This window comes from Sturnus vulgaris, chromosome 24 (genome assembly GCF_052056855.1).
Source record: "Sturnus vulgaris isolate bStuVul1 chromosome 24, bStuVul1.hap1, whole genome shotgun sequence".
NCBI classification, from domain to species: domain Eukaryota; kingdom Metazoa; phylum Chordata; class Aves; order Passeriformes; family Sturnidae; genus Sturnus; species Sturnus vulgaris.
In genome coordinates this window covers 955,925-969,277 of record NC_142266.1, presented here as the reverse complement: position 1 = coordinate 969,277, position 13,353 = coordinate 955,925, and the positions used below count along the sequence as shown (strand labels likewise).

Here is a 13,353-nt window from a genome sequence, read left to right as displayed (position 1 = left end):
CTGTCTGTTGGAGCTGCAATCACTTGGGGTGGGATTTTATTCTCTCAGTTGAACATTTGAAGCCTGAAATACAAAAATTTGAAGCTTTAAGTATGTTATTACTGCTCTTCAATAGATTTTGTCTTTAGGAATTAAAAACATGTTTCTTCCCCCCTCACAGTATCAATCATTCCCACAAGGCCGAAATGGATTTAAAGTTGGAATGAAATTGGAAGGGGTGGATCCTGAACACCCCTCACGATTCTGTGTTCTCACAGTGGCTGAGGTAGTTGCTTTTTCTTGTCTGATTCCAAAAGTCCCATGTACATCTAGAATTTTTTTTTAATAAGAAGTAGAAACATGAATGATAGTACTTTAGTTAGTTAATTAATGGTAGGAGGTCAAGGTGACACTGAAGGAATGGTGTTATGTGATTAAGGATCTTTGCCTGAAGTCCTACTGGCAGATTTTTGCTCTTGTAACTAAGAATAGCAAACCTATTAATTGCCTGTAGTGAACAAGTACGAAGAAGAGCAATGCCATGACGCCCTAAGACTTAGTAAATATAAACAAGTCAGAATGCTTTTATGCAGCTTCAGTTATATGAAATCTGGGTTGACCTGGTATAGGCACGAAAGTTCTGGGGCTGCTTTTGTAGCCCAGGAATGTGTTTATGGAGCAGGAGCTCAGGGAGGTTCCACTGACCAGTTCTATTTCCAGCTGTTTGAAGTGGGGAAAGAGGAGCATGGAAACTGGGAGAGCAAGTGAGTTAAAATACAGCTAGAGTTTCTGAGAAATAAATGAGATCCTGAGTTACATTCTCTGTAAGTGCAAATATGAATGAGTGTTTTGTTAGTGATTTTCTTTCTGCTTTGTGACCCTTGGTGATAATCAGAGCTTCTCTCACTGTAGGTGCAGGGGTACAGGATGCGACTGCACTTCGATGGTTACCCAGAGTGCTACGACTTCTGGGCTAATGCTGATTCCCCAGACATCCATCCTGTGGGCTGGTGTGAAAAAACAAGCCATAAGCTGCTTCCTCCTAAAGGTATGACAGAAAATAGAGTGGTATACAAGAAACCGTAAATTCTACTAAGAACTAGATGTCCTGGCTCGGCATATTTCATTTTTAGTGTGATTTCATCGTGGAACTCGATCTGAGGGGCTAAAGGGAAGAGGTTTAACTAACACAGTGACTCACAAAAGAGCAAAATATCTTCTCTGTGATATTCTCAAAGACTGACGTTGTTAGTTACAGTAGAAACTCTGGATTGGATGTCTCTCTCTGCTTCAGAACTTGCTTCTTTCCTGCGTTCAGTTCTTTCCTGCATTCAATTTCCTAGAAACATTTGAAGATTGCGATTAATGATTGGCCATTATGGTGAAAAAGAGAGAGCTGGTTTAGCTGAAATGCACAGCCCCTGGAGATCATAGCAGGGCAGTTATCATGCAAAGTTCATATTCTTTCCAGGTAATTTCCATTTCTGAAAAACTCACCAGAACGTACCAGGGCCAGGTAAAACAATCTTTTTTTCTCTCTTCCTAGGTTTCAAGGAGGGAGAATTTAATTGGACTTCCTATCTGAAGAACTGCAAAGCTCAAGCAGCTCCAAAAAGCCTTTTTAAGACCCTCAGCAGTGTAAGTGGTGATACAGAATAGAAGGGGTTTCAATAGGTCTGGTGCTAAGTGAGTTTTGACCAGAATATTTAGGTGGTTTTAATATGCTCATGTCAGAGGTACAGCCGCATTACAATCAGATGCAAACTACTTCCTGCTGTGTTTTATTTTTAAGAAGGAAAACTAGTACAATTTTTCTTCCTTTCCCAGTCACTGAATTTCCAGAGAAAGAATTTGTATTTCCCTTCCTCCTTAATGCTGGAGAAAAAGATTTACTGTACCATTTATTAAATATATTACAACCGTCTGTTTTACTGTGCCCCTACAGTCAAAATATTTGTGTCACATTCCTCTAATTTAATCATTTCCAAAATAATTTCTGGTTTCCAGAAGCATGCTCATGTGTGCTGTGGGATTCATTATGGGGCTGTGGATCTTGAGCATTTGTCATCCTTCCCCACTGGTGCTTTCTCAGTGGTTGTTAACCTCAGTTCCTGTCAAATCCTCCATTCCATTTCATGTTACTGGGGTGACACAAAGCCCACAGGCTGGTGGATTGGAAGGTGCACATGGACAGTCACTGACTCCAGTAGGATCAGGGCCCAGCTCTGCCTTGCTTCCCACTCAGTCACTTCATCTCCTTGAAGACTCTTTTAACTTTTCCACCAGTAAAACAGGATGTGCAGTGCCCATTATCCTCAGCAAATTACTGCAGAGTGTCTCAGCCTGGAAGTCTGTAGTAGTGGGTTGTGTTGCTTTGAAAGCAAAACCGGTGCAAGACTCTAAATCAGTAATACAATTTAATAGGAAAAAAAGACAAAAAATAAAATACGTGCAATAATACAAAAGAAAAACCACCGACAGAGTCAGAATACAACCTGACACCCTGTCAGTCAGGGTGTTGGTAGCAGTCCCATTAAATGGTGGCTGCAGTCCTGGATGACAGATGTGGTTCAGTTGAAGCAGTGCTCCTGTAGAAGTTGCAGTTTTCCTCCGAAGGTCCAGCCATGATGTGGAAAAGGTCTGACTTTCCCCTGGGATCCAGTGGTGTTCCAAATCTCAGTTTTTAATCTAGGTAGGAAAGGCTTGGCTCCTGCCCCTGGCTGGGGCATCTCCCAATGGGGTGATGTAATCTTATCAGTCACACAATAGGACTTAATGGCCCATTAACAGAATATATCTTCTGGAGGAAGGATGGGTTGTGAAAAGATGACGATGATCATTCCCCTGATTTTATCAGATGTCCCATCAGCAGAGGATATCTCCCACAGAGATAAGGATCACCACCCCTCCCACATTTCAACAGATGGTGATAGAATACACATTTTTGCATTGTACCTCTGGACATGGGTGTACCCAGAAATGCTGTATTTTAAGCCACATTAGTTCTTTTTTAGTAATAGTAACAGTCATTGCCAGAACTCATGGAAATCCTGTCTGCAAACCTCTTGGTAGAATGTGGCTGATTTCCTTTTCGTGGTGTCCTGTTCCTCAGCCTGTCACACCCTCTGGGTTTCGTCTGGGAATGAAACTGGAGGCAGTGGACAAGAAGAACCCGTCACTGGTTTGTGTTGCCACCATCATTGACATGGTGGAAAACCGGCTGCTGATCCATTTCGATAACTGGGATGAGAGCTACGACTACTGGTAAAAGATTCTAGTTCTGATACATGTCTGCAGGTAGACTGGCTTTGCTTTGGAGGCCCTAAAGTTGGGATCTTAGATCAGTTGTCAGGCTTCTGAATAGTTCATTGGTGTTTTCACAAAGAGCCAGTTGCCCAGGAGTTCCCTTCCTGTTTGGGTGCTGGGCAGCTCAGTGGAGAACCTGTGGGGGTGGCCTGAGCATTGGAGATAAGAAAATTCCTTGTGGTGCCTGAAGGGGCTCCAGGAGAGCTGGGGATGGGCTTTGGACAAGGCATGGAGGGACAGGACAAGGGGAATGGCTTCCCACTGCCAGAGTGGGCTGGATGGGATACTGGGGAGGAATTGTTCCCTGTGAGGGTGGGGAGACCCTGGCACAGGGTGCCCATGGAAGCTGTGGCTGACCCTGGAACCCTGGAAGTGTCTAAGGCCAGGCTGGATGGGGCTTGGAGCACCCTGGGACAGTGGGAGGTGTCCCTGCCCATGGCAGAGGGTGGAACAGGTTAGGCTTTAAGATCCCTTCCAACAAAACCATTGCAAGATTTACTTTGTATTTCCCTTTCTTCTGGGACAGCTTGAATGCCTTGAAAACCCAGTGTTGCACATTCTAACAGGGCAGTGCTTGTCTTCTACACCGTGATCACACCCACTGAAAGCATCTGCTCACCCAGCAAAGGCCTATCAGACAGCATTTTAAATCCTACCTTTCTTTTTGCTTTCCATCTGACTGGTGCCAACTTTCCCTCTTTGATTCAGGTGTGAAACGAGCAGCCCATATATCCGTCCTGTCGGCTACTGCCAAGAAACTGGAACCCCACTGACAACACCACCTGGTAGGTTGCAAGTGAGACTTAGTTCCTGCCTTAGCCAAAAAACCTGCAAACTGTATCTTCCACATAATTACATGTTTGCAAGTTCCAGGTGTGCTTCAGAGCTCTTAACTGCCTAAGCAATATTATTGTTCCTACTTTTTGCCACTGCAATTTATGTTGCTTCGTGGTTCTTTGAAGGAATGGAAAAGGGTTTGGTAATTTATGATTTAATTTGATTTTAGAAGGGAAAAAGTGAGAAGGATTTCCAACATTTCTTGCAAGGTGAGCTGCGAGAAAAAGGGATCTTTTTTTTCATGATTTGCTAGATGGAATTTCTCGAAATCACAGAATACCCTGGGTTGGAAGGACCCACAAGAATCATGAAGTCCAACCCTTAAGTGAATTGCCCATACAGGGATTGAACTACGGCCTTGGCATTATTAGCACCATGCTCTAATGATTTCCTAGATGGAATTTCTGGAAATGAAGGAGTAACTGAATCCACATCTCTTTCTGCTGTACTGGAATTTGGTAAATTAAGAGAATGTTGGCAAATAAGAGAGGACAGAACATGCAGGGAAACCAGTATTGTTTTCAGGCCTTGGAAGTGCTCGTTCTCCTTAAAAATAGCAAACATACAAAAATTAAGGCTGACATTTGTCAGACTGAGAGACCTGGAGCAAGAATTCCTGTATTTGCTGTGTTCCAGGTTCAGTGGAGCAGGAAGCACTGCCCGATCCCTCTGCAGGGGTGGAATTGGCCTCAATGTCTTCACTGCAGGTGTAGAAGGGGTTGTGAACATTCCCTTTCAGCAGCACCACATCTGTCCCTGCTCCTAGAAGGTTCAGCAGGACTGGGCTCTGCAGTTCTCTGCTCTTATCAGGACTTCCTGTGCCCCCAACAAAACCTGCAGCCAGTTCTGGTCTCTCTGCTGAGGGACTTAAATGCAGCAGTTCGCAGACTGTACACTGCATTTAGTCACTCCACTCTCCTGCCAAAAGGAACCCATCCTGGGAGTAAAAATTACTGAAATAGGAAAAAAGTAGAGCAGTTTCTTAAATGTAATTGTCAGGGAGAGACATCCCCCTGTTGTTAGAGCAGCACACCCGTGGAGCCTTTTCTCTCCAGGCTGCTGTGTTTACTCAGCGTGGGTGGGTGGGCAGCAGGAGAGGAGAAGGTTCTACAGTCCTACAGGCACACACACGTAGAGTAGCTAATAAAACAGGAAATTAATTTAGTGATGCCATTGCACATCACAGAATCCTCTGACTAGCTTATAATTGGAGTTTTCTCTAGAGAATAAGAATTGATTAAGCTGTGCAGAAATTAACTCACTGGGGTTCAAGCCCAGTGTAAAACTGGGGAACTGGCAGAGCTGCTCTGGGTGCTGGAGCAAACAGCCACTTTCCAGCACCATCCATTGTAAGTGCTAATTACAGTGTCACAGAGCTGCCTGTTTGCTGTTTGTAACAGTAAATGTGGAGGTTTTCTTACAGGAATGTTAATTCTCTGTTTTTTCAGGACACAGGGATTCCAAAGCCTTCTCATGGGAGAAATACTTGGAAGAAACTAATTCCCAAGCAGCCCCAGCAAGAGCCTTTAAACTGGTGAGTGAATCTCTTTAATTGGTCTTGCTCAGGTGGTGTTATCCACCCTTTTTTTTGCCAGAGGCTTTATTTCAGTGTGGTTCACCTTGTCTGTGCCAGGAGGATGAAACTGTGGTTTACTTTGAGTTTAAGATCATCTCAGTTCTGCTAAAACAAAAACACACAGCAAAATACAAGTTGGGTTTTTTTTTAATACTATGGAAAGCTGGCTTGGAAAGGATTTTTGACTAAATATCTTCAGTGGCTCCATTAGCAGGTTTAGGGGCAGAGCCTTCAGTTCACACAGGTAACTGTGGCTTCCAGAGGTATGTGGGAAGTGCCTCACAAAGGGCACAGAGAAGAGAAGGAGTGCAGTTGCCTGGTGTCTCCCCCACATGAAGTTTTAAAAATCATTCTGAAATTCACCTTGCAGTTGTGCAAATCCGTACTTCCCTGGCTGGTGAGGCTGGAATTAAGGTAGAGAAGTTTACATGTGCTGATACAGATCTTAGTCCTTCTAAGGAGGAGCCAGCTGTGCCCTCCACAGAAATAAATGTATTAACAGATGAAAGAGCATCTCTGCCAAACACCTGGGTGCATTAAGGCCATCGTGCAGACTCAGTGTGAAGGTGCTTCTCTCAACCTTGGGATCATGAGCTATTGTTTCTCTCATTGAAGTTCAGTGTGTTTATCTGGAATCTCAGTGTGAGCAGAAACAAACCAAAAACCTTTAAAATAACTGTACTTTTATTTTTTTCCTTCCACACTACTGGCTCACCTTGCTAGGCTTTGCAATATGTTTAAAAACTTCTTTGCCATTGTGATACATGTCCTGGTTCCTTTTTCTGAAGTCAGAGTTGCAGGTTAATACCTGCTGCCCTTCTGTGTATTTTTGTGGAAAGGTCTTTGGGACTGAGGAGGAAAAGCAATCAGGGAGGCCTCAGATAAGAGAGGCAAAAATGCAGCCAGACAGGTTTGATAATTGCCAGATTTCAGCAGGTGTCCACGTGAGGTTGGTGCAGGCTGCAAGGTGGTGTCAGGGAGGTGGAAGAGGTTTTTGCCTCTTTAGAGAACTGTAAGGCTTTAACTGGAGTTATCTGCAGCACAGTGGAGCTCCAAAACATCCCTGGGATTGAGGTTTCCCATAGCTGGGAAGCACCTTGGAGCAGGGGCAGGATAAGGAATAGAGCCTGTCAGTGGGACAGAGTTGTTGCCCCCAGGGGTGGACTACGCTTTTTTGAACCACACTCCTGAAATCTCAATAGAGCTGGGAGATGTGAACTTAAAACTCCCAGCCCAAGTCTTCTGTAAGATCTGCCATTGTGGCTTCTTCCCTCAGATTTTCAGGGTCTGAAGTGTGGTGAGAAATGTCATCTGAACACAAGAGGGCTTTGCTCAGGATAGGGAGACTGTTCAGTGCTGAGAACTCCCTCCTTTGGATTCTTCCAAAGTGAAGTGTCTTCCCAAGGGGGATGCAGCTGTCTGCCTCCTTTCCTGTTTTCCAGACATTTCTGCAGCCGTTACTCTGCTCCTTCAGGTATCAGGTTTTGAGAGAAGAGTAGAAGGACCAATTCTGGCTCTCATGAAACTCCAGATTGTAAATCAGCATCTAAAACTGTGTTTCCAAAATGAGACAGAAAAGGTATTTGATATATCAGCAGTTAATAGAACTCTTTCAAGATCAAACCTCGTTATTTTTCTGGCTCGGTTGGACTGAAGTGCAAATAAGTGGCAAAGCTATTGATTTTTTTAAAATTATTATTATTATTCCAGCTAGCAATTACAGGAAATCAGTACATAAAAATGCAGGTTGAGAGCCAGAACAGGCATTTCTCACTGAATTAGCTTTTAACAATTTTTAAGAGCTGTCTTACGTAGTCTGGAGATACAGGTCACCAGCACAAATAGCAGGTCTTTGGTCTGGATTTCTGCCCTCTCCACCCAAAAACTCAGGACACAGCTCCAGTGTAAGCATTGTTATTTCAGCCCATCCTCTTGGGCTGGCAATTCCAAAACGTTCATAAGCTGTTGTCAAAAGGACAGCAACCCTTCAGCAATGCTTAAGAAAAGAGCCTGGCTCCTCTTCTGGGCAGGATTTGGACCTTGAGCACTCAGCTTCTTCTTCAGGGACAAGGTTGGCTGGTTAATAAGGTGCTCTTGAAAATAAAAGCAGTTTAGATTGTCTGTTTTGTGATGTGGCCCACTGATAGATGTCTGTGTCCAGGTGAAATGACCAAATAGGAACTCCAGGTGTGGAGTTAAACCCCTTAGCTCAGGAGTGCATCTCCTTCCTGCCCCCAGCCACTGACAGTAAAAAGGGTAAGGAAGACTGGGAGGGAAGAGTGATTTTAATAATTTCATTAACCTTTTTGTCATGGTCAAATAGACAATTAACCATTTCTTGCTAAAATCCTGACCTCTGTGTGCAGAAGTGAAGAGGGATATGTTTTGAATGAGCATCCATAAACCCCTGCTAAGGAGGTCAGAGGAGGAATTTGCAGTCAGATAAACGGAAAAATTAGTAAAAGCCGTTTATTGCTTAGAGGTTACATAGGGTGCTGCCAAGGTCAGAGGACATTCTGGAGTTATCCCAAAGTCTTCAGGATTTGAGGAAAAGGGTGAGTGAGCCTCTGCTGGGGGAGGCTCCAGGCCAGAGCTGCTGTGAGTCCCAGCACAGCAGCTCCCAGCAGTTGTTCACGGGCAGTGCAGGTGTTGTCATAAGGGGTAAGCTGTGTAATGAGGGTAACTGTGGTAGCCAGGAGCTGTAGCTGATGCCAGGGAGGATGTAGGGTACTGAAGAGAGACTTCCCCCCATGGTGTGTTCAGATGTGAAAAGTGGGGAACTGGCCGCTCTCCTTGCTGGTGTGACGTCACAGAACAGTCAGGTTGGAAGAGAGGCTGAAGATCATCTATTCCAACCCCCTGCCAAGGCAGAGTCACCTGGAGCAGGTGACACAGGTGGGTTTGGAATTTTACATCCAGATGGGTTTGGAATGTCACCAGAGAAGGAGACTCCACACCCTCCTGGGCAGCTGTTCCAGTGCTCTGCCGCCCTCCATGGAAAGTTCTTCCTCATGCTGAGGTGGAACTTCTGTGGTTTAGTTCAGGGCCATTGCTCCCTTTCCTGTCACTGGGCCCCACTGGAGAGTTTGGCACCATCCTCTGACACGTGCCCTGGAGAGATTCATATGTACTGTTGAGATCTCTCCCCTCTCAGTCTCCTCTTCTGGAGAAGACCATGTCCCTGTTGTGTGGGAGGTGTGCTGTCAGGCTGGGGAGGCCGTGTCAGTGGAGCTGCTTGTGGTGGTCCCTCGCCTTTTGTCTGTGAGGGAAGGGTCTCTTGTCCTGGCTGGGATAGCTCCTCTGTGCTGAGCCACCTCAGGCTGCCTCTCCAGCAGTATGGGGCTGCTGACAAGCACTCAGCTCAGTCCTCTTGGGAACTCTGACTTTAGTCTCTGAACAGTCTGCCATGTGAGATAACCCATAGCTCCAAAGGCAGCTAGGAGTGGATGGGAACTGGAGCACATTTCATTCAGAGCAGCTCTGAGCTCCAAGGCTTTTTAGCATTCTGGTTACAATCCTTTCTTCCAGCGTCCTCCTCATGGATTCCAGGTTAATACGAAGTTAGAGGCTGTGGACAGACGAAATCCCATCTTGATAAGAGTGGCAACAATCATTGACAAAGACAACCACCGTGTTAAGGTATGACCTTGCTCCCAAGTGCAGAGCCTGTGCTGAGAGCCCCGGGATGGGCAGTGAAGGGGAAACACCCCTTGGGAAGGAGGAGCAGCAGCTGCTGTGGCCTCCAGGCCTGCCCAGCTGGAGATGGTTCCTGTTGCTTTGTTTTGCTGAGATCTGATGGAATTGACCTGGTGTTAGTTGCTGTTCTAATGCAACTGTTCTGAACTAACACTTGACAGTGTGATGTCCCATGTCTTGGCATTTTCTGTGTGATCTCCGTGACTGGTGGTAACATGAGTATGCTGCTGGGGAAGCTGCCTGACTGGTTTTTTTTCCTACCAGGAAAGGAAAACCCAGTGCAATTTAAACTCTGGTACATTTGGGAAGCAGCATCATTCTCCAGTACAAATTTGTCACAGTCACATAAATGCATTTTAACCCAGTCTTTTCACAGAAGTATATTGCCCAAATAATCTACTGTGCTTTGGCTTCTCAGGAGCTAATTATGAGCCAGCTAAAGTGGAGGCTGCACTGATGGAGACTGTGGTCACAGGTCTCCTTCCCAAAGGATGATTCCATGGGCAGGAGTGGAGTTCACTCCTCATTATCAGGTTGATTCTGAGTCTCATTGCTATGAACAAAAGCCAAGTTTTGCCAGTCCATAGTGGCATGATACTCAATTCATACCTTGAAACTTTGCTGCATGAACAACTCAGTAGCCTTTAAACTCCAGTGATCCTCAGTCTCTGTTAACCTGACCTGCGTCTGAGCTACTACCAGTCTCTTCATTCAGCAGAAAATTGCAGCTTATTCACTGCAAAACCCACCGAACTTGTTGGTTTTTATGTTTTGGGATCCACAGAAAACAAAACAAGTAAGCATTTGTGTTTGCTTGGCTTTGGACTTTGCGTGTTAGAGCATGGGCTGTGGGGTGACAGACTGTATCACCAGAACCCAGTTATTCTGTAAAACATAGATTCGGGAAAACAAAGAGACTGAGCACACAGATGATTGTGCCTGACTGAAAGATTGATCTGAACGATTGAATGAATCAGCCCCAAGCTGAGCAAGGGGAAACAGAGGGGGAAGTTAACATAAAAGCTGAGTCATGCCGTAAACTATGTCTTTCCCTAAGACTTCTGCTTCTTTCAGATACATTTTGATGGCTGGGACCATCACTATGATTTCTGGGTGGATGCAGACAGCCCTGACATCCATCCTGTGGGCTGGTGTGACAGAACTGGACACGCTCTGCAAGTCCCTCTAGGTAAATACAGGACACGCTGTTGTTATGCTGGATAATTTCTTAAGTGCAGTCTGCTCCTCACGTGAAAATCTGTTTATGTTCCTTTTTTTACTACTCTCAGGTGCTGAAGATCCAGAGGGAGCAGTGGGACAGGTGTGTCCTACTCCAGGCTGCCAAGGGATTGGGCACGTCCGGGGCCCCCGATACGGAACACATTACACGTATGTGCATGAGTGCTGTTAATAACAATAACAGCAGCAGCAGTAATGATAGTAGTAAAAAAAAAATAAAAAAAAAAAATAAAAAAAAAAAATAATAATAATAATGTTGTTGCAGCACCAAGCAACTGCACTGCACTGAAATTATTTCAGGGTGGTTATTCGGGAGAAAGTTATAACTGCAATCACAGCTCCCTCTTGTGTCAAAGCAGGCTGGTTCATCATAAATTCTGTTTATACCACTATAATCATGATAGTTGCAATGCAAACAGATTAATTCCCTCCAGTTTCTACATTCCAGCAATACTGAAGGAATTTTATTTGTGAAATAATATACCCAAGAACAACATGAAAGGAGACAGCTGAAGAGGAGAGGGCATGGGGGTAGGATGTTAAAGTGAGGAGAGGTTGCTCATGTTTTGTGGACTGCCTTTTGATTTCTTGTGTGCTCTTGGAAGAGGAAGCTTTTTCTCGAGTAAATTATTTTAAGAGCAAGAAAAAAATCTCAGGTGGGAGGTCAGAAGACTTGGTAATTTATAATGTAGTAAAGGGCTTTGAGTTTTTCAGACTGAAAGTTGCAGAACTCTGTTGATTCATGAAATGTTGTTCCGGTTTGCACGTTACAGAGGATGAGCTCTTCTTGTCCTCTGCAGTGGTTCTTTGACAACATGAATTTGGTTTTTAATTCTGCCATATAATCCTCTGCTTTCTCACACCTCAAGCTGGGTAACAGCACCTCCTGAGAGTTTGTAGCCTCATTTTTTCTGTCTTTATGATGGATTTCTCTGCCTGAGGTAGGGAAGAGTGTATGACTGTAAAGCTTTCATTGCTCTTTCTCTGTTTTGTTTCTCTATCACAGCTTAGTTGGCTGCCCATACTCTGATGTGAACCTCAGCAGAGAAAACCTGTTACAGGACCGGCTGAGTGGGGAGAGGCCTTCCCCTGGGAACAGCATACAGAAAGCCAGGAGGCTGGAGACCCCTGGCCCATTGCTGGGAGCAGAGGAGTCTTCTCAGGGTGACTCTTCACAATCCAGGTGGGCTGGATTTTACTCTTGCCCAGGTACTGGCGAGCAAAACCATTTGCAAGGATGAAAACCATCAGAATTGGCTGCGATGCAGCAGAGCATTGAGTTCGTCTGTCTGTAGTATTGACCTGTGCCCCAGACACTCTTAACACAGAGCAGTGCACTTTTATACCCTCACATGCCTTAATAGGTTTCTTGATTCCTTAATCCTGGTGCTCTGGTCACACTCCAACAAAGGAAATTGCATTCTGTCTCCATAAATTTCTCCTTGCTGTTTCAATTTAAAATATGTTCTTTTCCTTCCTTTCCTGTCCTAAAACTGTCAAGCCAAGGTTATTGTGCACTATTAAACCGTAACTGTGATCCACCCCGGGTTGGCTGAGCACTGTGTGTGTATCACTTAGCAGCAAACAAGCTGCGCACTCTCAGATACTTTGTTTTCTTACAAGGAAATCTTGCAGCTGAGCAGCATTGGAGGAAACTGTGCCTTAGTTCTTGGAGTGCACCCCAGGACAAGGAGTCAGTTAAACCTGTCGTGGGACAGACCAGGATATGAAGGATTTTTAATGATAATTTTTTGTGTTCACAAATCCAGTCTCACTAGGGCAAATTCCAACAATACTTTAGTTTATTTGTTGTATGTGAAGGCTTATCTATATTTTAAAGTTTGTCTATTTGTTTAGATTTATAACATTTTCAGGATCTATTTGTGCAGAAAAAAAGGAATAAATGCTTCTTTCTCCTCTCTGGCCTTCATGGCCAAGATGCTTCCTCCCATGCCAAACTGTGCAGGCATCTTCATTCCCTAATTTCCACACCAAAATTGATTGCATTTCAATGGCACTGTTACCATAAAGCTCTCTCGGGAGATTTTGAATTCTGACAGAATAAATGGCATTTTAGAATTGTTATGTATTTCTTTTCTTTTAAGTATTTAATTTCCTGATAGTGGGAGGTCTGAATTCAGCCTGTAAATCTGGTATCACCCTGCTGCTTGTCCTCCCTTTGCCAACTCTGTAGCTCAGTTTATGCATCCCACTTAGTCATGGAAACTCTTAAGTGTTATCCAGAGGTATCGGGATTCAGAAATCTCTTACTTTCGCCATAACACAGTGATTTCCTGTAGCTGCTGGGATCAGAGTCTGAGTCCACAGCAGCTGATTTATTTCACATAAACTCTCTCAATCCCTGCAGAAGAAGAACAAAGCACTTTGTAGTCATGGAGGGGAGAGGAAAGTTCTGCCACAAGGTGGTGGTTGTTGCTCTCACTTGCCAGGAGCAGCCAGCTTTGCTCTCCTGTGGGAAAAGGGAGCAAAGGATGTCAGCTCAGCTACTGTCATTTATCTGTCTTTCCAGAAAATCTGCACCAGACAGTGAAAAGTGGTGTCAAAGCAGCATCCACACTCCATCAGAGCAGTCAGAAAACTGTCGGGAGAGAGGCTGGGAAGATGAGGATTCTTCTGCAGACATCAAAGCCACACCAAAAACGTAAACAAGAGTTTTGTGATGTTTTTTCATGCATTAACAGTTGTATTTCTTGATGCTG

At 44.6% G+C, this 13,353-nt stretch overlaps 1 protein-coding gene across 6 annotated transcripts in view; it reads left to right on the top strand.

Annotated features, from left to right (window-relative positions):
* Positions 1 to 13,353, top strand: part of LOC106859996 (lethal(3)malignant brain tumor-like protein 3) — a 42,186-nt gene that overhangs the window by 14,155 nt on the left and 14,678 nt on the right. For all 6 annotated transcript variants that reach the window (XM_088178100.1, XM_088178097.1, XM_014887611.2 and 3 more), the window contains 11 exons: positions 161 to 265; positions 892 to 1,027; positions 1,526 to 1,617; positions 3,092 to 3,243; positions 3,994 to 4,070; positions 5,571 to 5,656; positions 9,227 to 9,337; positions 10,469 to 10,583; positions 10,684 to 10,783; positions 11,640 to 11,816; positions 13,164 to 13,295. In XM_088178100.1, coding sequence (XP_088034226.1) covers positions 161 to 265; positions 892 to 1,027; positions 1,526 to 1,617; positions 3,092 to 3,243; positions 3,994 to 4,070; positions 5,571 to 5,656; positions 9,227 to 9,337; positions 10,469 to 10,583; positions 10,684 to 10,783; positions 11,640 to 11,816; positions 13,164 to 13,295 — 1,283 coding nt within the window. The remainder of the gene's footprint in view (positions 1 to 160; positions 266 to 891; positions 1,028 to 1,525; positions 1,618 to 3,091; positions 3,244 to 3,993; positions 4,071 to 5,570; positions 5,657 to 9,226; positions 9,338 to 10,468; positions 10,584 to 10,683; positions 10,784 to 11,639; positions 11,817 to 13,163; positions 13,296 to 13,353) is intronic.